Source organism: Heterodontus francisci, chromosome 41, assembly GCF_036365525.1.
Source record: "Heterodontus francisci isolate sHetFra1 chromosome 41, sHetFra1.hap1, whole genome shotgun sequence".
NCBI classification, from domain to species: Eukaryota; Metazoa; Chordata; class Chondrichthyes; order Heterodontiformes; family Heterodontidae; genus Heterodontus; species Heterodontus francisci.
Window position 1 is genome coordinate 35,213,288 of NC_090411.1, and position 26,355 is coordinate 35,239,642.

A 26,355-nucleotide genomic window follows, 5' to 3' on the forward strand; every position below is an offset into this window, starting at 1 on the left:
GGTCACTAAATGTATTTAAGGAGGAGGTAGGTAGATTTTTGAAATCTCGGGGAGTCGGGGGTTATGCAGAGTAGGCCCGAAAGAGGAGTTGAGGCCTGGGACAGATCAGCCATGATCTTATTGAATGGCGGGGCAGGCTTGATGGGCTGAATGGCCTACTCCTGCTCCTATATCTTATAATTTTATGTATATGCTGTACCTGCATACTAACCTTTTGCGATTCATGCACTAGAACATCCAGATCCCTCTGCATCTCAGAGCTCTGCAATCTCTCACCATTTAGATAAGATGCTGCTTCTTTGAACTGTTCCCCATCGTCCTGTCAAAGCTCCAAAATGAATCCCACTGCACCTCTCTGCATCTGCATCAATTAGCTTTTCAACCCTTCCCTTAAAGGCTGGATTGGGTCCTGACTCAACCTCTCCCTGTGAATAAACTATTGCACCGTCCAACAACTGGGGGGTAGGTTTGGATGGACTGAATGGCCTTTTCTCTTTGCAGACTGGACTCAATGCAACCGGAGAACAATGCACAGAGCAGTGAAAGATTGCACTGGCTGCAGGATGGAGCTGGCAAACCCGCTGGGGGGGCTGAAAACTCTACAATTGGTGATAATTCCTCAATCTGGGGGCTTTGCAAACACACACATTGCGCTGCAAACCCTCTGGCGCCCGGGAGAAGTCCCTGGCAACCGCCTCCGGGGGCGCGGCCGGTCCCTGGCAACGGTGCGGTCACGTGCGCGGGGACTCGGCGGCTGCGCGCTGAGCTGGTGCGAAGGGGCTGGAGCCAAGATGGAGCTTTCGGCGGTGGGGGAGCGGGTGTTCGCGGCAGAATCGATCATCAAGCGGCGGGTCCGGAAGGTAGGATGCACCGTAAGCAATGCAGAAAGAGCCGCCCGGTGCACGCAGCCGCCGGCCCGAATAACCTTTCCCTTTTGCATTTCTGACAGGGCCGCATCGAGTATCTGGTGAAGTGGAAAGGATGGGCTATCAAGTAAGTGGCGGGCCAAGAAAACAAATGCAAAATAAAATTAAATCTGTATTCTTTACAAAGATGCAATAATCAACCACTTTCCGCTTTTAGATACAGCACTTGGGAGCCCGAGGAAAATATCTTGGATGCCCGTTTGATTGCAGCCTTTGAGCAGAGGTACAGTGGGAGGCGGAGGAAAATTTTTCTTCCTGCCCTGGATCGGGTCCATTTTGGATTTATTTATTTTTTTATATTTAAAAAAATATATTCCCGTTGCCGTGCATATTGCAAAATGTGCATTTCTGTTGTTTATCCTTTGCATTTCTTGCAGAGAGAGGGAGAGGGAGCTGTACGGGCCAAAGAAGCGAGGCCCCAAACCCAAAACCTTCTTGTTAAAAGTGAGTCTTTGACATTAAAAAAAAATGAACAAAAACAAAGCAAAATATACTTGTTATTGTGTGTGCTTCCTCACAGCAAGGTGACATAACGCGTCCTGTTTTGAATAAATGATACAGTTGGCAGGATTTTTAAAATGATCCTGTTTGCATTTTACAGATTCCTATACATTAAATTCATTATTTCTGTTGATTCTCTTTTGCTTTGGGTTTTATTATTAAGAGGGGTTCTTGCATTTTGCAGGATGCTTTGGTCCTGGAACTACAGAAAGTGGGAGTTGACATTTTCTTTGTTTCTCTATTTTTCTTCATTTTTAATGCTTGCATTTCCATTTGATAAAAGCCTGTGGAAGGTTATTCAGCAGCCAGTGGAAACGGGGTTATGAGAATGGGGGTTCAGAGAGGGATACTTTAAAGAGAGCTGATGTTTCACTCAGTGTCTGCAATGGCTCAGTCAGTAACAGCACAATCTGACCTCTGGCTTGGAACGTTCTGAGTTCGAGTCCCACTGCAGAGATTTGACAGTCATAGTGCAGTACTGAGGGAGCGCCGCACTGTCGGAGGGCCAGTGCTGAGGGAGCGCCGCACTGTCGGAGGGCCAGTGCTGAGGGAGCGCCGCACTGTCGGAGGGCCAGTGCTGAGGGAGCGCCGCACTGTCGGAGGGCCAGTGCTGAGGGAGTGCCGCACTGTCGAGGGAGTGCCGCACTGTCGGAGGGTCAGTACTGAGGGAGCGCCGCACTGTCGGAGGGCCAGTGCTGAGGGAGCGCCGCACTGTCGGAGGGTCAGTACTGAGGGAGAGCCGCACTGTCGGAGGGTCAGTACTGAGGGAGAGCCGCACTGTCGGAGGGACTGTGTTTTGGATGAGACGTTAAACAGGCTTTGTCTGCCTTGTGACGGTCACGTGAGGTTCTTGATCCTCCTGCTCTGTAATCTCCAGCCCCACGACCCTCCCAGATTGCTGCACTCCTCTAATTCCGGCCTCTTGCGTATCCCTGATTTTAGTTGCTGCAGCATTGGAGGCCATTCCTTCAGCTGCCAGGGCCCTAAGCTCTGAAACTCTGTCCCTCCCTCTCCTTTTAATGTGTTCCTTAAAACCTATATTTGGCTTTTGGCCACCTGCCCCAATCTCCTCCTCTGACCCGATGTCGGGCTTTGCTTTATGATGCTCCTGTGACCACCTTGGGCCTTTTTATTTCAACAACTTGCATTTGTGTAGTGTCTTTAAAGAAAATCCCACGGCCACTATTTTGAAGAGCTGTGGAGTTGTTCCCAGTGAACTGGGGCCAATATCAATCCTGAAACTAACATCACTAATTATCACATTGCTCTTTATGGGATCTTGCTGTGTGCAGGTTGGCTGCTGTGATTCCTGCATAACAGTGACTGCACTTCAAAAAGTACTTAAAGTCATAGAGTTATACAGCACAGAAACAGGCCATTCGGCCCCTCTTGGGCTCTACTTCATTGGCTGTCAAGTACTTTGGGACATCCTGAGGTCATGAAATGCTAATTTTTTTTGTAGGAAAAATGACAGCCAGTTTGCGCACAGCAAGATCCCACAGACATCTGCCTTTAGGTGTTGTTTGAGGAATGCATATTGGCCGGGAGCTCTTCAGTATATTGTCACAGGACCTTGCTGCACTGGGAGCATCAATGTGGATTATGTGCTCAGCTCCTGGAGTGAGACTTGAGGCGAGACTACTGCCCACTGAGCCACGACTGACACCTCAGGGTGTGACCGCAAACCGAGAGCCCTACGTTTTCATTAAGAAATGGGTGGAGTTGCAAAGTGCGATCCCAAAATGCTGGCAAAAATTCCTGGAACCCCCCCCCTCCACACAGTGGCTGTGAGCAACTCCACACAATGGTCCAGTCTGTAGGATACTACTGCAATGATGTCATTCCAGCCAATCAAAGTAGAATGTTGGCATCATATGATCAGTGTAGGATGTTACTGTTGCAAATCAAATTTTGTCCTGTTGTGAATTTCATTGCTTCAAACACTCGCTAGTTACTAACTGGGCCTTCAGTAGCTGATCGAATTATGAAGGCATCGTCGTGTTAATTACCTCCCAGTGTCCAGCCCATTGGGGCGCGGCTGTCTCCCGGTGTCCAGCCCATTGGGCCGCGGCTGTCTCCCAGTGTCCAGCCCATTGGGCCGCGGCTGTCTCCCGGTGTCCAGCCCATTGGGCCGCGGCTGTCTCCCGGTGTCCAGCCCATTGGGCCGCGGCTGTCTCCCGGTGTCCAGCCCATTGGGCCGCGGCTGTCTCCCAGTGTCCAGCCCATTGGGGCGAGGCTGTCTCCCAGGGTCCAGCCCATTGGGCCGCGGCTGTCTCCCGGTGTCCAGCCCATTGGGGCGCGGCTGTCTCCCGGTGTCCAGCCCATTGGGGCGCGGCTGTCTCCCGGTGTCCAGCCCATTGGGCCGCGGCTGTCTCCCGGTGTCCAGCCCATTGGGGCGCGGCTGTCTCCCGGTGTCCAGCCCATTGGGGCGAGGCTGTCTCCCGGTGTCCAGCCCATTGGGCCGCGGCTGTCTCCCGGTGTCCAGCCCATTGGGCCGCGGCTGTCTCCCGGTGTCCAGCCCATTGTGCCGCGGCTGTCTCCCGGTGTCCAGCCCATTGGGCCGCGGCTGTCTCCCGGTGTCCAGCCCATTGGGCCGCGGCTGTCTCCCGGTGTCCAGCCCATTGGGCCGCGGCTGTCTCCCGGTGTCCAGCCCATTGGGCCGCGGCTGTCTCCCGGTGTCCAGCCCATTGGGCCGCGGCTGTCTCCCGGTGTCCAGCCCATTCTGGGAGAATCCCTGACGCACTGTGTGTTCTCTGAACACACGGCCACACGTAAGCGAACGCAACTCTTAGCTAATCTTTCCAGATTGCCCCGCCCCCAAACCTGTCACTCCACTTTACTCTTGCCTGCATGTGGCACCTCAAAATACTCTTCAGATGCAGCCCAAGTTGGGAAGATTAGAATTGTCGAGTTGTATTATTTATTTATTTATTTAATTTATTTATTTAGAGATACAGCATTGAAACAGGCCCTTCGGCCCACCGAGTCTGTGCTGACCAACAACCACCCATTTATACTAATCCTACATTAATCCCATAGTCTGTACTACATCCCCACCATTCTCCTAACACTTACCTACACTAGGGGCAATTTACAATGGCCAATTTACCTATCAACCTGCAAGTCTTTTGGAGGTGGGAGGAAACTGGAGCACCCGGAGGAAACCCACGCAGACACAGGGAGAACTTGCAAACTCCGCACAGGCAGTACCCAGAATTGAACCCGGGTCGCAGGAGCTGTGAGGCTGTGGTGCTAACCACTGTGCCACCCGTATTACTCTGGGTTATGTTCCACAGTTTGAGGCAGAGGGGTTGAGAGATTTTCAGCACTGCTAGGTATTTTCCAGGGGATGGATGAGAACAAATGTTATTGTGCACTGAAGTAGGGGTCAGTGGGAGGATGCAATAGACGTGAGCTGTTTCTGGAGCTTTATTGCATATTTCTCACCACTAATATACATCTCCCACCTCCCCATCAGTAATATAAATATAATGAGCTTTGCTCATTGTGATTTGAATTAATGAAAAATTTGGGATTGTGAAAGGAATTGGTTAAAGGAATCCAGGCAAAGTTAACACTCGGGAATGAATGTACAGTATCCCTGCCTGCTCTTCCTCACTCCTGAGTTTGTTCTCATGTAGCCCTTGCCCACTTTGGTGTAACTGCTCTCTACTATGTTGTAACTGCTCTCCATCCCTCTCCCAGGCCCGTGCCCAGGCTGAGGCCTTGAGGATCGGGGAGATGCACTTTTCCATGAAGCCAGGATCCGGATCGGCAGCGAAGATTCCCGGCAGCCTCGCCGCCTACAAGCTGAAGAAGAACATACGCCACTGTTACCGGGCGTCCAAACGGAACCTGACCCGCACTGACCCACAGCCAGGCCTGAGTGGGCCAAGCCGGACGCAACTCCCCCTCCCCGAGACCGTCCGCATCATCAACCGCAAGGTAGAACCTCGAAAACGCAAACGTAACCGCATCATTCTCAATCTGAAGGTGATCGACAAGAGCAGCAAGACACTGAGCAAGGCCAAGATCCCTTCGCGTAACCGGGTGATTGGCAAGAGCAAGAAGTTCAGTGACAGCATCCTCCGCAGCCAGATCCGTCACATGAAGTTTAATAACTTTTCCGTCTACGACAAATCTTTCCGGACGCCAATCAGGGACGAGAGGAGGATGGAGAGTGACCCGGGCACCTCGCGCTCTGAGCCAATCTTCCGTGGCCCTGCCATGCGGCCTGAACCCTTGCCGGCCCTGCCCTGCTCCCCCCGCTACGCCAGCGACCCAGTCCCCGCCGGCAGCGAGTGGCAGCGGTCGGGGGATGCGCGAGACTGCGGGCCCAAGCTCCCTGGTGAGTCTCCAAGCCCGGCGGTACCCGACTGGCGGGAAGCTGAGGCTCTCGACCTCTCGCTCCCTCCGGAGTCTGCAGCTGGCAGACGGTCGCCTCCCGGTGGTCAGGGGCTCGGCTCGGGCTCGGACATGGAGCAGGACGTGTCGGACTGGCGGCCGGAGATGTCGCCCTGCTCCAATGTGGTGGTGACAGATGTGACGACCAATCTCCTCACCGTCACCATCAAAGAGTTCTGCAATGCTGACAACTTTGTGAAAACTGCCACTGTGAATAAGTAGGCCGGGGACCTCCCAGGACGTCGGTCAGTCCAGCACTCCTGCCTCCAGAGGTGCTCCAGGGCTCGTTTCTTCTAGTTGGGTGGATGTTGATGTCATTTGGCCCAGTCAGTTGGTGCCATCCTCCTAACGCAGGCTTCTATTTTATTTAAAGCTTGCGTCTGTTCCCCCAATAATGCTTTCCTCTCGGGGCACTCTTTCTCTGCTCACACTCTCTTTCGCACTCTCATTTTGTTGATCTCTGTCCCAATCCCCTCTCCCCTGCCCCCCCACTTTGTGCCCGGGCTCCGCCCCTTGCTCTCCTGGGCTCCGCCCCTTGTCCCCTCCCCCACTGCCCGCTCTCTACCCTCCCTCTCATGTTCATCTTCCCACCTCTCCACCCCACATTAGAATTTCTCTTGAGCAAATATGGAGGCTGGACTGTTATGTTTTAATGTTTATCTGTTTCTAGCTCTCGAGTGTTCCATTCGGGGAGCTTCCAGTGACACTACCGATTATTATAACACATAAAGCTTAGAAACGGAGAGAGAAACTGCAAATGCTGAAAATGGTGAATGGGAGCAGAAAGTGCTGGAAATGCAGAGCTGTGCTTTTGGCGCTTTCTGCTTTTATAAACCTTTGTGCAGCTTCTTCCATTTTTGACCCCTTTTTATTTGTAATCTGCAGTAGACCACAGCCACTTTATGGAGATGAGAATTAACCCGTGTGCCATCTCCGCTGTCCAGCTCGACTGAGCTGGCTGAAATCTTTCCAGCGGCTTTTTTTAAAAAGGTCGTAATAAACTTTTAGTACAAATTAATTTTTATTATATGAGAAAAAGCTGAACGCACTTCTTAGCACTCTGTTTTAACACAGGGATAGCTGTTTACAGCTGGGGTTAGGACTAGTCTGGCTTTGGAATTATAGATTCCAAAGGATTGTTTTGGTGTAATTCCTTTGGGGGCGAGTGTGGGCTGGAGCCGACAATGGGGGAAGATATTCAGCGCCAAGAGTGTCCCATCACTGGTGTAAGAGCAGGGCCGCTGGACCTCTGGGAGGAGCTGTTGGAAACGGACTCCCGGTCTCCTGCGCTTGGGGTACAGCAGGGAGAAGAGGGTCTGTATCATTTTCCCCCGACTCTCCCGATGCTGTTGCATTGCCACAGTCGCTAATCTGCGGACGTTCTCTACTGTGGAGATCTGACAGTCGGACCCCCATGTAACGTTATGTGACGTGATAATAGAGGGATCCATGCAAGCCTCATCGCTGAACGGGTGAGGCTGATTTTTAAAGCTTGCTCCCATTGCACAATATATAAGATTCTAAAGCTTATGAGAGATATTTGGGAGGGGGTTGGGGAGAATGAGTCTGGTGGTGACAATCCGCACGCATGTTCTGGAGCTGGGCTGATGTTTCATCAGAGAATAAAGGACAGCAGTCAGGCTTAAAAGATGCTTACGAAGCTGTTCTTAATCGGGGGCCTCTGTGATTGTGTCTGTGTTCGGTCGGACTAATGTGAACAGGGTTGTCAGGTAGTCTGTTTATTGTGGCTGGGTGTTTGTGCCTGTGTTACATGGATCTGAGTTGGTTAAATAACATGTTGGCCAGTGGGGGTGAGGGAGAATATGAGAAAGGAGAAGTGTAGAAAGAATTGTTTCATTTGCCGTTTTGAATTCAGTGTTTCCAATTCATTTTGCAAGCCATGTTTAAAGGAACAGCCTAACTTGTGCTGCATCCACTGGGCTCTGATAGGACGATACAGAATGAATTAATCTTGAAGCAACTAATACTGGGGGTTCACCCTGCGAGCAATGAGGAGTCCTGCGCCCTGCGAGCAATGAGGAGTCCTGCGCCCTGCGAGCAATGAGGAGTCCTGCGCCCTGCGAGCAATGAGGAGTCCTGCGCCCTGCGAGCAATGAGGAGTCCTGCGCCCTGCGAGCAATGAGGAGTCCTGCGCCCTGCGAGCAATGAGGAGTCCTGCGCCCTGCGAGCAATGAGGAGTCCTGCGCCCTGCGGCTCCTGCAGAGGTGATGGGGTGCAATTATTGTGCGATCGAGTGTTTGAGGACAGCCTGTTGATTACGGGGGAGAAACCTGGCAGCAGTTTTATTAAACTGAAGCCCGATGTTGTCTATACACTCTGGTCCTGTGGTCTTCCTCCAAGATCGATCTCACAGCGAAGGGACACTGTTCCTGAGGCTGCTTAACTTCCAACTGCTCCCGGAGTGTTAGAAGGTGGAGAAGGGATCGATTCCGCCGTTCTGCTTCGAAGTGGCAAAAAGGCCAGTTATATCTGGAGGGGGATTTACACCAGTAGTTTGGGGTTTTCGTGGAGCGTCAAGGGTCAAATGAGGGTCATAGCTCCTTCCTGGAGAGCAATGCAATCATCAACCAGATCTTGATGTTCGAGCTGATTTGGAGACTCATTTTTAGTGGCTAGCACAGACACAATGGACTGAATGGCCTCCTGTGCTGTATTCTGTGATGGTCTTGTTTAGTGGAATGTTGGATGAAATCTCTTGGATTTGGATTTAATTTGGAGAATGTGATTTCAGCGTAACTATAGGATGTTCAAATGGCAAATGTCTGCAACCTCATCAGGTGGAGTCTGAATCAGACGGAGTGTTTTGATGTAATGAGCTATTGATCGATGGAGCAGGCTGGTCTTTCAGTGCTGCCCTACACTGGTGATGGTAGGAACTCTGTGACTGGACATTCCTGTCCCTTCAGCATCAGCCCTGTAATCTCATCCTTTATCTGATGTCGAATCTTGGGAGTGTTGGGATATTGAGACACTGAGCTGCTCACCTCTGAGGAAGGGAAGATCTTCTGATCCACTGTTAATTGGGCTGGCAGCGATTTTCTTGCCATTTTTGACAATTGGAGATTGAATGTTACTCCATGTTTCGGTTACTGAGATTGTAAACCGTTCTGGCAAGCGAGGTCCATTCCAAAGGCCCATGTGAACAACCCTTTTTGAGCGTGTGTGTAACAGGCCTAGTCTCAATCCAGTCCCCGGTGGTGTTGAACATGTCCCTAAAATTGTAATTTTGCTCGGGAGAGATCCCTGAGATGGTTGCGACGAGAGAGTGCGGAAGGCTGCGTTGGGCAGACTTAGTGGGAGCTTATTTAATTTTGCTGCCCAGTCTGTCTCCCTGAAGTGGGACAGACTCTCTTCCCTGCTCTCGTGTCTCTCTTTGTCTCACTGAGCCCAGAAGTCCTCCTTTTGGAAATCAGAAGGGTTACAGTCAGTGGTGCAATATTCGAAATGTTTGTTGTGAAGCACTGTCCTGTCGAGAGTTGGGGGTCCTTCAAGAGCGCAAGAGTTTCTCATTATTTGTGCTTGATCTTATCCAGGCCAGTTGTCCTGTCGCAGTGGAGTGGGAATGATCACATCAACCCCCCCCCCCCCCCCCCAACTGAAAAAATGTTTTGCTGTAAAATGTAAAAGTGGCAATTTCCTGAAAGGTTGAATAGATGGTACAATTTTCTTTGTGTGAACTATGTAGAGATGCACTTGATTTGGAGAGGGTTCTGCTCAGTAGTTTTCTGGATTTAATAGTGATTTTTGCAACAATATATATATATATTGTTTAAGACAGATGTGTATTAATTGTGGTTCTGGTTTGTGTGTCTAAAGGGCCAGTAAGTAACGGGAACCTGTTCTGTTTTCAGAGAAAAATATTTGCTCCATTGTCGCATTGCTTCGGTTTGCCATGCTGGAGGCTGTTGCTGAGTTTGGAGACTCTTTCTCCCTTTCACCCTCTTCCTGTGGCTGAGGTGCCACCTCTTCCCAGGCCTCTTGGTATGGAGTTGTAATTGGCCGATGAGTGCGGCCAGAAATGACCTAGTCCCTCCGTGTGCCTGGCAATGGCTGATGCTCGTCCGCTTAACACAGCAGACAGACTAAAATCAGGAACACAAGATCCCTGCCGTCATAGTTCCGAATATATCTGGTAATGGATTTGTGTTGGGAGGGGGGGGGGGGTGGAAGAGAGCAGGTGTGTAGTGTGGCTATTTCTGGATGTTTGCAATGAAAGAAGTGATTGTCTCGGAGCTGCTTACTGCCCTTCCTCTCTCACAGATCAAACTTTGACCTCCAATTCTGAAGGTTGTGGGTTCAAACTCCGTTTCTCCTAATCCAGTATTGCTCTGCAGGAGGGGCTGTCTGTCTGCAAACTGGGGACTTGTCTGCTCCCTTAGATGGATCAAGAAGATCCCACAGCCACTATTTCGAAGAAGAGCAGGGGGGAAGTTCTCCCCAGTATCTTGGGGTCAAGATTTATCCCTCAACAAACATCACTTTAAAAAAAAAAATCATGATCTGGTGATTTATCACATTGCTGTTTATGGGATCTTGCTGTGCACAAATTGTCTGCTGTGTTTCCTGCCTTACAAGAGTGACTGCACTTCAGAAAAGTGCTTCATTGGCTGTAAAGTGCTTTGGGACGTCCGAAGCTGGCGAAAGGTGCTATAGAAATGCAAGTTTTACTATGAGGATGGTCGTCGACAAGTTAGATAGACACACAAATGACCAGGGTCTGTCAGTTGCTGGGTTTTTATTTACAGTGAGTCCGGAAGTCTGGCTGTTGTTAAGGTGCAATTTAGCAGAATTTTACTGAGCAAGTGATTGGTGGGAGTGTTTCAGTTGAGAATGTTTAGTTGAGAAGCTACCTAGAACAGGGAGAGCGGCACGGCGCCGGGCGCAGGGAGAGCGGCACGGCGCCGGGCGCAGGGAGAGCGGCACGGAATGGTCTGTGCTCAGCAGGAGGTCTGACATCATGCATGGAGCCTTCATTCAGCAAAGGTCAGTGAGATTGCACCAGATTTTGGGACTGCATAAAATTGCTGCAAGTTTTTGCGTCTTGAGAATTTGTCCCTGAACTTAAAACAGTTACTGAGGCTGGGAGTCAGGGCTGGTTGTGTTTGAATAGCTGACTTGTGATTACGTTTTGCTGGTATCCATTTGAACTTGGAGCAGGAGATTTTAATGAGATGTTTGTGTTGGAGGCAGCCGGTGCTGTTTTCATACCCGGGGCCCCCTTCCTCCGCAATTAATTCATTAAAATTGATGAATTTTACACAGCTGCAACTTCTCAACTTTCAGGGGGCGGGCACAGGAATGGCAATTTGGCCCCTTGAGCCTGCTTCGTATTCAGTAGGATCGCAGCTAATCTACCTTGACTGCCCTATGGCTGCACTTGAACGGGTGAAGCGAAGGTTTGGATGAAAAACGGAATCCCTTTGGAGCAGCGAGTTGAGAGCCTGGTCTTGATGTAGCTCTGTTTGGTGAAAGCATTACGTAGTAAAGGCTCCGAATATGACCCTCGTCAGGATAGTGCTGGGAGAATGTTATCTGACCTCCACAAACAGCCCATAATTCAGTCCTGCCTTACACTGAGGATGACCGACTGTGAAAAATGAGAATTCCAGATTCCTTTTTCACATGGAGGGGTTGGGGTTTAAAGCATTGTCGGAACAGACTGAAGGGGTTCCCTGCACCTGACTGTTGCTGACAATGGAGAGCTTTCTGCTGACACAGTACATGAGGAATGGAGATGTTTCATTCTCAGCAAAGACATCCCGGAGTTTAATGAACGGGAGCCAGAACTGCTGCACATCTGTCTGCTTTGGAAATAACTCCGAATAATGTTTAGGCTGTGAGTTTGGCTCAACGGGTAGCACTGTTCTCTCAGAGTCACAACCTCATCGGTTCAAAGCTCACTCCAGGGACTTATTGCACTGAGGGAGTGCTGCACTGTCACAGGGTCAGTACTGAGGGAGTGCTGCACTGTCACAGGGTCAGTGCTGAGGGAGTGCTGCACTGTCACAGGGTCAGTGCTGAGGGAGTGCTGCACTGTCACAGGGTCAGTGCTGAGGGAGTGCTGCACTGTCACAGGGTCAGTGCTGAGGGAGTGCTGCACTGTCACAGGGTCAGTGCTGAGGGAGTGCTGCACTGTCACAGGGTCAGTGCTGAGGGAGTGCTGCACTGTCACAGGGTCAGTACTGAGGGAGCACTGCACTGTCGGAGGGTCAGTACTGAAGGAGCACTGCACTGTCGGAGGGTCAGTACTGAGGGAGCACTGCACTGTCGGAGGGTCAGTACTGAGGGAGCACTGCACTGTCAGAGGGTCAGTACTGAGGGAGCACCATACTGTCGGAGGGTCGGCACTGTAGGAGGGTCAGTACTGAGGGAGTGCTGCACTGTCGCAGGGTCAGTACTGAGGGTGCTGCACTGTCGGAGGGTCAGTACTGAGGGAGCACTGCACTGTCGGAAGGTCAGTACTGAGGGAGCACTGCACTGTCGCAGGGTCAGGTACTGAGAGGGTGCTGCACTGTCGGAGGGTCAGTACTGAGGGTGCACTGCACTGTCGGAGGGTCAGTACTGAGGGAGCACCACACTGTCGGAGGGTTGGCACTGTGGGAGGGTCAGTACTGAGGGAGTGCTGCACTGTCGGAGGGTCAGTACTGAGAGGGTGCTGCACTGTCGGAGGGTCAGTACTGAGGGAGTGCTGCACTGTCGCAGGGTCAGTACTGAGAGGGTACTGCACTGTCGGAGGGTCAGTACTGAGGGAGTGCCGCACTGTCGCAGGGCCAGTACTGAGGGAGTGCCGCACTGTTGGCGGTGCTATCTTTGGGATAAGCCGTTAAACTGAGGCCCTGTCTGCTCTCTCAGGCGGACATAAAAGGTCTCACGGCATTATTTTGACGAAAGGCAGAGGTTTATCCCCGGTGTCCCGGCCATTATTTATCTCTCAATAAACATCACAAACGGATGATCTAGTCATTGTCTCATTGCCGTTTGTGAGATCTTGCTGTGTGCAAATAGACTGCTGTGTTTCCTACGTTACAACAGTCACCAAACTTCAATAGCACTTAATTGTCTGTAAAGAGCTTTGGAAAGTCCTGAGGACCAGAAAGATGCTGCAGAAATTCAGTCCTTTTAATGGAAAACGCACTCCATGCGGGTGAGTTATTGTACAGGGGTGGGGAGTGGAATATAAAAAGGTCAGATTTTATTTACCTGTGATATTTTGGAATCTTCTGTCTGATTGAAACAGGGAGTGTGTGAGTGGGGAGGGTTGTCTTGTTTGTTTGTTGCTGTGTGTTAGACTGTGCCCCTTATATAGTTAGAGCATGCAACCCTGTAGCTGATTGCCCGAGTAGAGGTACTGGTTTGCTTGTGTATCTCTTGATTTAAAATGACAATCGAGTTGTGACACTTGCTCGTGTTGTGGGGTTAAGGAGCTGCACCATTTACCTGCTGGGGCTCTAATGTAATGGAATCAAGATCATCTGCTTTACCTGGAACAGAACTGGACCCGTTTCCTTTTGATTCCATGGGTTTCTGGGACTTGTTCTGCATTTTGGGAATCCTCCATGTAATTCTATGGAACTCGCAAACTGCTGGCCTTTGTATTGGGTTGTCTGGGGTGGGATGTGAGGGAGAGAGGAGAGTGATGGCTTCGAGAGAGGCACTGCTGTAGATGGCAAAGTTTGTTGGAAAGGTGTCTTTTTAACCACTTGGCTTGTGATCAGGAAGATCCCAGACAGGATGAAGGTCTGCTCGACGTTACAAGTGGATATAGTCACGGGAGTGATCGATCCCTGGACTTAACTCAAAAGTCAGGTATTTTCATAAGTCTCGCAGCTAGAGTTGATCCTGCACTTCAGGATTTGCGGTGTTTCTGTTTGCCTCTAACTGGGTTTTTCTTATTTGACGGCCTCGCACTGACCCCGTACAGTCAGTGTTGGGGAAATTCATGAACTATAGGAAAAGCAGGAATGTTGTTTAGGGGAAACCTCTGAGAAGGAGAGAGGGAGAGAACTGAGGCAGACACGGTGAAAAATTTGAGCTTGTAAGCTTGTCTCTTACATTTTACTTTTTAATCCAAAAAAGCCTTTGCAATGAACTTGTGCAGTAAAGGCCCCCATTCCTTACCAATTAGGAAGTGTGATGCTCATCGCTTGTTCTCGCATGCGCTCACTCTCTCTCCCACATTTAGTTGGTTTCCTGACCCCAGTAGTGAGAGGGCAGGGAGCTGGTAGTTTTAGGATTCGATGGTTTCTACTTGTGGGGGGTGGGAGGTGTAGCCAAGGGCTGGTAATGAACAAGGCAGAAGGAGGTGAAGGTGGTCAGTGTTGGTCATTGTCCTGGATATTCCACCTCCACTCGGACTGTCAGCACTGACCAAACGGGACGGGTCTTCCTGAAGTTCCCCGGGTGTCTGTGATGCGCCTGAAGCCAGCTGAATGATATTTGATTTTTATTTATTGGAACATTCCAGTGAGCTTTGGTGCCCCAAAACCAGAAGCAGCCTCTTCAAACAGCCTCCATTACTATCGGAGGTTTTGTTTAACAAAAGAATATCAAATTGAGGCAGGCAACAGGGGTAAGGGAGGTGGTAACAGTTGGTAATGAATGGAGAAGGACCCTGAACGCCAAAGACTGGTGAGAGTTGTTTGGGCCTCACTGAGAGGCCTTGGACTGAGCAGGCTTATGCTTCAGCAGGTCATCTGAACGCATCTGATGCTCTGAATCCTGTGAAGGTGTAATAATTGATCAATTAATCTTCATTCGCAGGAGTGGAAGTATGAACATGAGCCATTTTCCTGCTGCCTTTGTGTTTGGCTCAGGGTGACTGTGTTAGAGAGTTTCTCTTCTCCAGAACGCCAGTGATGGAGGAGACAGTTACTAAAGGCCTGTAATGGAGAAAGAAGAAGCCAGGTTTGATTCTTGACCTGTTGCTGAATCAGCTCATCTCGGTCTGGACTACACTCAATGGTCCAACAAACTCCAACTCTGGGCGTGGTGGGAGGGGGTATAGTTTACAACCAGGGTCCCAGCTCCTTGTAGCTGTCTTGGTACCCTCTCCACAGGATACCAGGTGAGAGGGGTTTGCAGTTGGTTGCCATCATTCTATGTTTGAATATCCTGCTGAGACTCGCTGTTTGGCTCAGACAACAAGAACGGCCTCCTGAGGTAGGGGACTTGTAGGATGGCCAGTTGGAGAAAGGGGAGGGTTGGGGATTACTTGGTATCAGTCCAGTTCTAATCAACAGTGTAGTCTGTGCAGGAGAGGGAAATGGAACAGCTGATCTTCTGAAATGGTCTCTGGAAATGTTAATTGTTGTTTGAATCCAGTGCATTTAATAAATACTGAATGAACCTTGTGATACTCCGCCCCCCCCCCCCCCCCCCCCCGCTCTCATTTCCCTGATTTCTTTGTAACACTTTTTTCGTAAAATGATTAGCATTTGGAAATTGTATGTTGATGAGATTTGTTGCTGTTCTTGCGATGGTTTTTTGAATTTGCATTATTGTACGCAGGCACCCAGCACTTCTATCACGCTTTGTGAATTTGGAATAAATAAATGTTCATGTTCCTAAAACAAGCTGGAAAGTTGTGTTTTTTTGTGTGTTTAAGGGAGCTAATCGAGACTCAAATTTAAACTTCAACTTCAAACAGAAAATGCTGGGAATACCCAGATTGGCCTCAAAAAAGACTAGATTGGTTCTCAATAATTTATTTTTTTTTATTTAGAGATACAGCACTGAAACAGGCCCTTCGGCCCACCGAGTCTGTGCCGACCAACAACCACCAATTTATACTAATCCTACATTAATCCCATATTCCCTACCACATGCTCACCATTCTCCTACCACCTACCTACACTAAGGGCAATTTACAATGGCCAATTTACCTATCAACCTGCAAGTCTTTGGCTGTAGGAGGAAACTGGAGCACCCGGCGGAAACCCACGCGGTCACAGGGAGAACTTGCAAACTCCGCACAGGCAGTACCCAGAACTGAACCCGGGTCGCTGCAGCTGTGAGGCTGAGGTGCTAACCACTGCACCACTGTGCTGCCCTGCATTGTGAGTATATCGAAGGGCAGAAAGGTCGAGTTGATGTCCAAGATCTTATTGAATGAGCAAGCAGGCTTGAGGGGCCGAATGGCCTACTTCTATTTGTTACGATGAGCTTCTTGGGTCTGAAGACATGTCATAGTCATGGGAATGTCAATGAGGTAAATAACCTGTAAAATACTTCATGAGCTCTGATATCATTGAATCTATTATGAAAGCATTTAAAATAATGAATTCAAGTGGCAAAAGCCAAGATGGTGGTGAGATTCACACAAGGAGCAAGAAGGAAAAATGTATGGGAGAGGTTTGAAATCTCACGAATGTGAATAGCTGGGCTGCTGTCCTGTGTCTACTTGCTAAGATTGAATTCAAACAATCAAAACATTAGATTAAATAAATAAGTATATTCTGAGATTGTATCCAGTGGTGTTGCAGAAGAACACGTGTTCACAGCAAGATGAGAACCTTCTAGAACTTAACAGGAGGACATTTAAGTCCCTTGAGCCTGTGATGTTAGTCGGGTCATGGCTGATCTGTACCCCCCCTCCATTTACCCACCTTTGCCCCTTATCCCTTCATACCCTTACCCAACAAAAATTGGTCCTGTTGTCTCCCAATATCCACAGCTTTTTTGAGGACAGTTTCACATTTCCACCAGTCTCTGAGTGCAAAGGTTCACTGTCTTCACTCCCGAACAGCCTGGCTCTAATTTTAAGATTATGCCTCCTTGTTTGCCCACCAGAGGAAATAGTTTCCCATATACACCCCTCACCCTATTCGCCAATCACAACTCCGCATCTCTCCATGACCCCAAATCCTTGTATTTAATGGAGATTAGCTACTGTGTTCCACCGCACATTATTAAAGTCTCAAAACAATCTTGTTTAAAAAATGTAAAAATAAATCTGTGCCCTGCAACTTCTGTTGCTTGTAACCAGCCTCTGATTATCTTCAGCAAAAAATCAGGTTACCAGGAATTACTGATTAACAGCGGTGGCCTTTCAGGGACAGATTAGTAACTACTAATTTGGAATCTTATCTATTGAGTTACAGTTTAGTTTGGAGTGAGATTTTCTTGCCTTCTCTTGCAGTTTTAACACAAGTGAAGAGGCCCCTCCAAATTGGTGTTGGGTCTGGGGTGAAAAGGACCAGGATCCAGGTTAAAGTGACTGGGGCTGGAGGTTGCACTGACTGTGACAGCCAGGTGGTGGCAGTGTTGCACTGGGTTTGGGAGCTGGATCATTACAGGTGCTCGACACAGTGTCTGGTTGGATGGAGGTCAGGGTCAGAGCTGGGCTGTTACAGGTCCATTTCTACCGTCCCCTACTCCCACCCAGCAAGACTCCTCAATAGGGGCAGGACCCTGCACAACAAGCTTACAGTGCATGTGTTCAACATAGGAACAGGAGGCCACTCAGCCTCTCATGCTGTTCTGCTGTTCAATTAGATCATGGCTGATCTGTATCTTAATTCCATCCACCCACCATGGTTCTGTAACTCCTAATCCCCTTACCCAACAAAAAAACTTATCAAGCTCAGTTTTTAAATTTCCTTGACTGCTTGTTTTTGTTGGGGAGATCCAAACGAAGCAAATCTCTGTTTTGGTGAAGTTCGGTAGAATCAAGGAAACTAAATCGACGGGACAGACATGAGAAAGCTTTGAATTTAAATTTTCCCAGCAATTAGGTAACACCTAATGTTGCCTCCTGGTATCTGTGAATCTCAGTTGATAAGGGCCACGCTCGAGCTTTGTGGGACTGGATCCTTCTCTTGCTAAGCTGATATGGCTGAGGTGAATGTGCACAAGCTGGAGTGGAAACACCAGCTGCCAGTTCCATGCACTGACCCCAGAAACGGGAGCCATGATACCGCTGAGAGTTAGGCCCCAGCCTCGGCAAACTGCTCCGGGTCCTGATCCCGATTCGAGTGGATATATGTAGGTGAAGGGTGAGGATAGGGTTGGGTAAATATTCACTTCCTCCACCACCAATACACAGTGGCCGCAGTGTGTACCATCTACAAGATGCACTGCAGCAACGCACTGAGGCTCCTTTGACAGCACCTTCCAAACCTGCGATCTCTAAGAACAAGGGCAGCAGACACATGGTGACACCACTACCTCCAAGTTCCCCAAGTCACACGCTGTCCTGACCTAAGCCATTCCTTCACTGTGGCTGGGACAACATCCTGGAACTCCCTTCCTACACCACATGGACTGCAGCGGTTCAAGAAGGCAGCTCACCACCACCTGCAAGGGAAATTAGGGATGGGCAATAAATGATGGCCTTGTTAACCCCAGAATAATTAAAATAATCTATTTGTCACTCCCCTAGGCAGTATTTTTTTAATTTGTTCTTGGGGTGTGGATGTCATTGGTTGGCAGAACCCAAACTGAGCGTCAGTGAGCAGGTTATTGCTGAGTAAGTGCTGTCAGTGACTCCTTCTATCACTATGCTGATGATTGAGAGTAGAGTGATACTGGATGCGGCAGGACTGCAGAGCTTTGATCTGATCTGTTTATTGTGGGATCACTTAGCTCTGTATATAGGATGCCACTACATGCATGTAGTCCTGTGTAGTAGCTTCCCCAGGTTGGAGTCTCATTTTGAGGTATGCCTGGTGCTGTTCCTGGCTTGCCCTCCTACAGTGCTCATTGAACCAGGGTTGGTCTCCTGGCTTGATAGTAATGGTAGAGTGAGGGATATACCGGGCCATGAGGTCACAGATAGTGGTTGAATGCGACTCTACTGCTGTTGATGGCCCACAATGCCTCATGGATTCCCAGTTTTGAGCTGCTAGATTTGTTCGAAATCTATATCACTTAGCACGGTGGTAGTGCTAAGGGAGGGGTGGGGGGGGGGGGGGGGGGTGGGGTTGGTGGAGTGGTATGTGGCTTCCTTGCTCGTGTTTGACCTGATGCTGTGACATTCAGTCCGAAGTTAATGTTGAGGACTCCCACCTGACTATATACCTTGTGCCGCTACCTCTGGCGGGTCTATTCAACCTGATATCAGAACTGAGAGATTATAACTATCAAGAAAAACTGAACAGGCTGGGGCTTTTTGTTCTAGAAGAGAAGACTAAGGGGTGACCCAATAGAGGTCTTTGAAATAATGAAGGAGTTTGATAGTGTAGACGTATAGAAGATGTTTCCACTTGTGCAGGAGATCAAAACTAAGGGGCAGAAATATAAGATAGTCACTAATAAATCCAGTAGGGAATTCAGGAGAAACTTCTTTACTCAGAGAGTGGTGAGAATGTGGGACCACAGGGAAAGGTTGAGGTGAAGAGAATATTGATGCATTTAAGGGGAAGCTGGATAAACACATGAGGAAGAAAGGAATAGAAGGATGTGCTGATAGTGAGGTGAGGTAGGGCGGGAGGAGGCTCATGTGTAACATGAACACTAGCACAGGCCAGTTGGGCCGAATGGCCTGTTTCTGTGCTGTAAATTTGATGTAAATTCCATGTAAACAAGTCCCCTGCTCTTTGGATTCGTGGGATCTTTTGCGTTCAGCTGAGAGAGCAGACGGGAGCTTGGTTCAACATCTCAGCTGAAAGAGAATGAGACGAGGTGTTGGTTTGAGACCTTGCCCTGTTTTAAACAGAGTAAACAAATAAGAGATAACAATAAAGAGAACTATGTTCACAGTCCTTATGATGCTGGTTAGTAGAGAAACAATAGGCCAAACACCCAAAAGTTTAATAACAAACTTATTAAAGGTTTGCTGGTATAGAAGCCTGTTGAAACAGCACAGTACAAGACTATTAACTGACAGCAAGCTAACAGTAACTGTACTCACCTCAGTCATGGCAGCCAGTGTAATTTTGACTGTGAAAGTCGTTTAACTGGGATAACTGATATTCTAGCGTGTCAGCCAAAACAAGAGTTGGGAATGAAAAATACCAGGAACACAAAAACAGAGGAAGATGTTTCATTAAAAAAAACAAAGCATAAACATGAAGGTAGTGAGGTATTTATTTCAGTCGTTAAATGTAATGTGAACAAAACAAAAAGGCAATATGGAAAGTTCATGATATTCAGACATCAAGAGCTTTAAATCTGCACTAACTCAGTTTCTACCAATTCAGACGAATAATGTACAATATGTATCTATACCATATTAAAAATCATATCTCTGTACGCACTTTCTGTCAAGCTTTTCCCTTATAAATTCCTATATGCACTTTTATAATAGGATCTGGCAATGTAAACCTGTCACGGGAGGTGCTACTGCCAAAATATCCTTTCATGTTGCATCCTTACAGCCAGCAGAGGGGATTCTCATCCTAACGGGCAGAGATGGACTGAAACAAAAAGTAATTGAAAAACTAATGGAATACTGGCCTTTATTCCCAAAGGAGTTGGAATATGAAAGTGAGGAAATTATACTTCAATTGTACAGAGCTGTGGAGTACTCGGTTCAGATTTGGGCATCGCAGCTTGGGAGGGATATACTGGCCTTGAAGGCGGTAGTTGCCGATTAACTAGAATGATACTGGGGTTTAAATGGTTAAATTATGAGGACAGTTTGGATTCACTTGGTTTTTATTCCTCTGTGTTTAGAAAGTTGAGGAGTGATCTGATTGTGATGGTAAAAGGATTTGATAAGGTAATCACAGAGAAACTAGTTCCTCTTGTGGAAAATCCAAAACAAGAGTGCATTGTTACACCAGGTGAGAAAGGTGTCTAGGGAATTTTTACTGTCTTCACCTGGTCTTATTGTAATAGGGTTTAATTTTAAACACACTGTGTTTTGAGCTCCCTCTTTGAGAATCCTTATTCACCACTTTCCAATTATAAGGCAAAGAAATTAGCATAAACATGTTTTCTTAGGTTTAAAGAAGAAAAGTGAAATTTATTAAATTTACTTAAACTCTAATACGGTTAACGCCTACAGATACTCGATGCACCCACGTTAGCGTGTACACACGATACACGCATGCAAATAGGGACAGAAAAGAGCAGAAGAAAAATAAAATGGAGAGGTTTGAGGCAATATCAGAAAAGTTTCTTGTTTACTGTGCTTCGTGCTCACCGTAGTCCTTTTGTAAGTAGTCTTGCTTTTCGTTGGGGCCCAGTATTCTTCTTAAAACTTGTTCACCGTAGGAGACTTGGATTTCATGTGTCTTCAATGGTTTCTGAAGCTGGTGAGAGAGCGAGATGACAGCAGACAGGAAAGAAGTCTTTTCCAGTCCAGGAGCAAACAGCTTTCTGAGTTTAAAATTCTGTGGTCAGTTCAAATTAAAAAAAAAACCCAACATGACCAGTCATGTGTCTAAACTGGTCTGACCACTTCTTCTGTGTATTGGGGAAGCAAGGACTGGGTCTCTGTCTGCCAACATGCAAATGTCTTTCCAGTCGAGGGCCTGGCAAGTCCTTGTGATAGGCTCTCTTCCCAGCCACAGTTTTAAGGTTTAATGTTCATATGGCAAAGTAATGTGTGCCTCAGTCCTGGCAGGTGGGGGGGTGGGGGGGTGGGGTGGGTGGTGTTGCCTGACAGCATCATCTCAAAATCAGAACCAGACATTTGGAGAGGAACAGGAAGTACTTTTTCACACAAATCTGAAACTCTCTCTCCCCCAGAAGATTGTGAACACTGGGAGTCAATTGAAATAGTTTTGACTAAAATTTACAGGCTTTTGTTGTGTGAGGGTATCAAGGATATGGAACAAAGGTGGTAAATGAAGTTGAGGTACAGATCAGTAATGACCTAGTTGAACGGTGGAGAAAGGTCAAGGGGTTGAATGACCTCGTCCTGTTCCTAAACTCAGGTCCCAGAGGTGAAAGGTCAGTGATTAAACCTTTGGTCCAGCTCCACAGTAAATGTAATGTTGGTATAATGTTCCTCTTTGGAGGCCTATGGATTATTCCATGGAATTAACTTGCATACTGGGTCAGTTGATGATTTGTATCTTCAGAGGCTGCGTATGCTTTCTTGAGAGCATTTCTTAACTTAGTCCAGAAGAGCTTCTGCCCAGCCTTATCAGCAGGCCAGTTAATGTAGGTCTTCTTTCTTACCAGCTTCCGTAAGTGGTGGTAAGATGAGAGCACATGGCCAGGGATCTCATTGAGGAAGACCAAGATGAGGACATCATTGTGTTCGTCGAAGAGTCTGTACAAGGCCACCTGCATCTCCATGGAACACCATTCACTTTGAAGATAATTCTTGGAGATGATACAAATTGTCTTCCTGCTCCTGTAGATAGCATCAACAATGTTTTCCACAATAGGTTTTCCCACTTCAAAATCCCTGTGGTGGAAACAGAGGTGGTGATATGGAGGTCCCTCATTCTCCAGGTTGTGTATTAGTTGGTCTAACACCCAAGCTTCATCCTTTGAGTTGTAGGACACAAAAGCATCATACTTGTAGCCTTTGGTGCTATTCCTCTGGAGTTTCCTTTCGTGAATCCAAGCCCGGAGCAAGTAGTATCCATAGTGGAAATTCCATTTTCCTTTCTGGTAGATCACAGCTGTTAACATGAAAACAAAGATGATAGGGGCAGTTGCACAAAACATCAGGAAGTCATCATTGCACACTGAGCTGTCAAACTCTGCAAAGAACTTTGTTTTCTCAACCCCATAGTCCACACATGGATACTGGTAGAAGAGAGCCACCTGGACATTGGAGCTGACTGCCCATCGCTGAAACCATAAATTATCACATACACAAGCAACCGGGTTAAACTGCAGATCCAGAATGTTCAGATTGTGCAGTGGGGGAATATCACTCTCTCTTATCACGCGGATCATGTTGCTCTTTATCACTAGGGTGGAGAGGCTGGTCAGATTTTGAAAGAGGATTTTCCTGATGGATTCCAAGCCAACGTTCTCCAGATACAGAAGCTGGAGGTTGACCAGCTTGGCGAAAGTTAAGTTGTTCATGATCTGGAATCCGTTACAAATATCACTCATGTGCAACTCTTCTAGGCTAGTGAGTGGGTGAAAGGGTAGAGTATTGAGATTTATAAACTTGTTGCTGGAGATATCGAGTATCTTCAGTTGTCGAAGCCCAGCGAACAGATTATGAGGTAACATTTTAAGAAATAGTTCTTGAGATTGTAATTTCAACATTCGAAGATTGCGAAGATTAAAAAATGGAGGAAATTCTAAGTGAGTGACTTGAAAGGATAATTTATTGTTGGCAAGGTCCAACACTTCCAGCGATTCGAGATCTTCAAACATCTCCGGACAAACTTGTGACACCCAGTTTTTGTCCAAGTAAAGATTTTTCAAAGACTTGAGTCCTCGAAATCCTCCCTTTTCAATCATCTGAATGTGATTTCCTCCCAGATCAAGGATGGTTAAATGTGAAAGGCTGGAGTAAGTGAAATTGTAGACAATGGGAATTCTGTTATTCCTGATCTTCAGGATCTGCAGATTTCTGAGGTGAGAGAAAGTTTTGTGAAAAATCTCTGATATAGCATTGTTAGTGAGTGACAGTAACCTTAACTTGGTCAGACCCACAAAGGCAGTGATGTTGATAAAATTAATTTCATTCAAAGCCAAGGAAAGATAGAGGAGGTTTTTTAAATGTTGGAACGCATGAGATCTAATGGCAGAAATGTGGTTGGATCTGAAGGACAGGTGTTGTAGTTTCTGTAAACATGCAGCACATCCATTGTCTGTTACATTTTGCCCCAAGCCACATAAAGAAAGATCTCGAATGGCATTATGATCTAAATTTAATGTTTGCAGGTTGCTAGGGACACACGAACTGGCAAAAATGTCTGGCTGTTTGATCTTATTGTAGGACAAGTCCAAATACACAATATCATTGCAGTTGTTGAAGGCTTTGCTTACCTTCTGAAGCCCATTGGCCATTAGCTGCACTCCCTGAATCCCTCTGCGCTGCATTATTGCACACAGCTGCCTTATTGTCTCCCCCTTGTCCAGCTCCAGATGGGACAATGTGATGTTGGTCAGCGGGGCCTTCAGATACTGAATGGTGCTGAGAACCCCATTCTTATCCAAGGGGTTACCTTGGATGTTCAGGAAGCGAAGGTGGGAGAAGTTCACTGAAGTCAAGTCCTCGGCTCTGGACAGGTTATTGTGGGACAAGTCCAAGTGAACAATGTGAGCCAGAAAAGCAGCAGGTGCCCGGAGCTTGGAGATGGGATTGTGGGCCAGAAGCAGGTGGGTCAGGTTTGGAGGGAAATGCTTGGAGATTTCCAAAGAGCTGATGTTGGTGCTTTCAGCATTGAGAGTTCTTAGACCAGGAAGATTGGAAAGAGCAGCAAAAAAAGATGAAACGTTTTTTAAACTGTTGAAAGAAATATCCAGCATTTGCAGCCTTTTCAATGGAAAGAGACTTTCCCCAGAGATGCCCAGCAGCTTGTTGCGTCGAAGGATTAAGTTGGTGAGGTTATGCAGGGGTTTGAAGATTTCTTGGCTGAGAGACTCCAGGTGGTTACAGGACAGGTTGAGCAGCTGTAGGTTACTGAGTTTGCTGAAGGCTCCACTGTGGATGTTCTCCAGCTGATTGTTGTCCAATCTCAGATGCTCCAGTTGCGTTAGATTTTCCAATCCATTGGGAGGTAAATCCCTGATCATGTTGAGAGAAACATTAAGAACCTTGATATTTGCAGGAAGGTCTGAGACGGCCTCCCTCAGGTGTGAGATGCCTTTGTGTGTACAGGTGAAGGCCTCCCTTTGCAGGTCACTAACACAGTGCTGGAAAGCAAGGCAGCTCACTGTTTGCAACTGCCCGAGCAGCTGAAAGACTCTGACCAGCAATTTCCCAGGACAAGATACCATTCCGACCAGTAGTTTCACAGTTTTCATTCACTTGTGATCCTCCCAGATTCTTTAGTTCAGATCTCTATCCAACTCGATATTCTGCAGGGATTTCTTTTCCCCAATGCAGACCAGTCAGAGTGAGAGCAACGATTGGAGTTTGAAAGTTTTATCCTTTGCTTTCGTGTATAGATTCACGCTTGAACTTCTGTGTGCTGTGTGCTGAGAATGTCTTTAACTGCTGCTGGCCCCATGTGCTGGTTTTCAAACTCTTTCCAGTTTAATGAGGAAGTTGTGTGTACTAATACTCGTAGTTTCATTCTGATGCGGTTGATTTGGAGAAGTTTACTATGGCATTTCTCAGTAGGGCAGAAAAATCTTGTATTAATACAATGGCTGATCATATCCGTAGGACATCCCAAAGCACCACAAATTACTTTTGAAATGTACTCTCTCTCCTTATGGAGACATTTGTGATAGCCAATTTGTGCACAGAAAGATCCCACAAGCATGAATTACCTAATTTTGATGGCGTTGGTCGAAGAAGGAATGTTGGCCAGGAACCAGGGGAGAATTTCCCTGCTCTTCTTCCAATAGTGACCACTGGGATATCTTACATCACCAGAGAGAGCTGATGCGGCTTCCATTTAACACCTCATCTGAAAGTTGGCACCTCCAACAGTGCAACACTCCCTCAGTGCTGCACCGGGAGTGTCAAGACCCACATTGTCCAAACTCAGACATTTATCACCATGGCTGGGTCAACATCCTCGAACTCCCTCCCTAAGAGCTCTGTGGGAGCACCTCCGCCACACAGACTGCACCTTCAAGAAGGAGGTACATCAGCACCTTCACAAGGGTGCCTAGGGATGGGCAATAAACGTCAGCCTGGCCAGCGATGTCCACATCCTAAGCCACAAGCTGGCAAAAGCCTCAAGCTGCTGATGTCTGTAATCTATCAGATTTCACACGCAAAACACCATTCTCTGCTTCATTACACAACGAGGGAGACTTCCTCTTTTGGACACTAAGTCTTATGGCAATGGGATGTAGCTACCACTTTCTGTTCTGTTCGCAAACTAAATGTCCAGAATTAGTAGTGATAGATGAAACACATCCACATTTAGTAAATTTGTCATGAAGTTTCTTTTTTAATCCCTTGCAAGCACATGCAGAAGTTCTCCAAAGCAACTTCCTTCCACTTTGAAAGCCTCTTTGAATTTGGGAACTCCAACAGCTGTCCCATTTTTAAAATGCGTTGTCAAGGCCAGCACTTGTTTCCCATCCCTAGTTTCTCCTTGAGAAGGTGGTTATGAGTTGCTTCTTGAATCACTGCAGTCCGTGTGGTGTAGGTACATGCGCAAAGCTGTTGGAGAGGGAGTTCCAGAATTTTGACAATATTTCCGAGTTGGGATGAACTTAGAGATGAACTTGCAGGTGGTGGTGTTCCCATGTGTCTGCTGCCCTTGTCCTTCTAAGTGGTAGAGGTCACAGGTTTGGAAGGTGCTGTCAAAGGAGCCTTGGTGAGTTGCAGCAGTGCATCTTGCAGACGGTGCACACTGCTGCCACTGTGTGTCAGTGATGGAGGGAGTGAATGTTTAAGTTTATTTTAATGGAGAAGGTGTTATTAATTCCTGTTAGAGTGTCAACACTGCCTGGTTTTGGCGAGTTAGTTTATTTATGTAGTTGTGATGCATTCCCAGGCCCTATTGGGCCTTGT

At 47.6% G+C, this 26,355-nt stretch overlaps 2 protein-coding genes across 2 annotated transcripts; one reads left to right on the forward strand and one right to left on the reverse strand.

The window, feature by feature from the left end:
* Positions 1–752: 752 nt before the first annotated feature.
* cbx6a (chromobox homolog 6a) lies at positions 753–15,404 on the forward strand. Its single transcript, XM_068019806.1, has 5 exons — positions 753–860; positions 950–993; positions 1,084–1,149; positions 1,304–1,370; positions 5,133–15,404. The coding sequence occupies exons 1-5, from the start codon at positions 792–794 to the stop codon at positions 6,051–6,053; spliced, it is 1,167 nt and encodes a 388-aa protein (XP_067875907.1). The 5' UTR covers positions 753–791; the 3' UTR covers positions 6,054–15,404.
* Positions 15,405–19,872: 4,468 nt separating this feature from the next.
* Positions 19,873–24,932, reverse strand: LOC137353480 (toll-like receptor 13). Its single transcript, XM_068019807.1, has one exon. The coding sequence runs from the start codon at positions 24,681–24,683 to the stop codon at positions 21,780–21,782; it is 2,904 nt and encodes a 967-aa protein (XP_067875908.1). The 5' UTR covers positions 24,684–24,932; the 3' UTR covers positions 19,873–21,779.
* Positions 24,933–26,355: the final 1,423 nt, after the last annotated feature.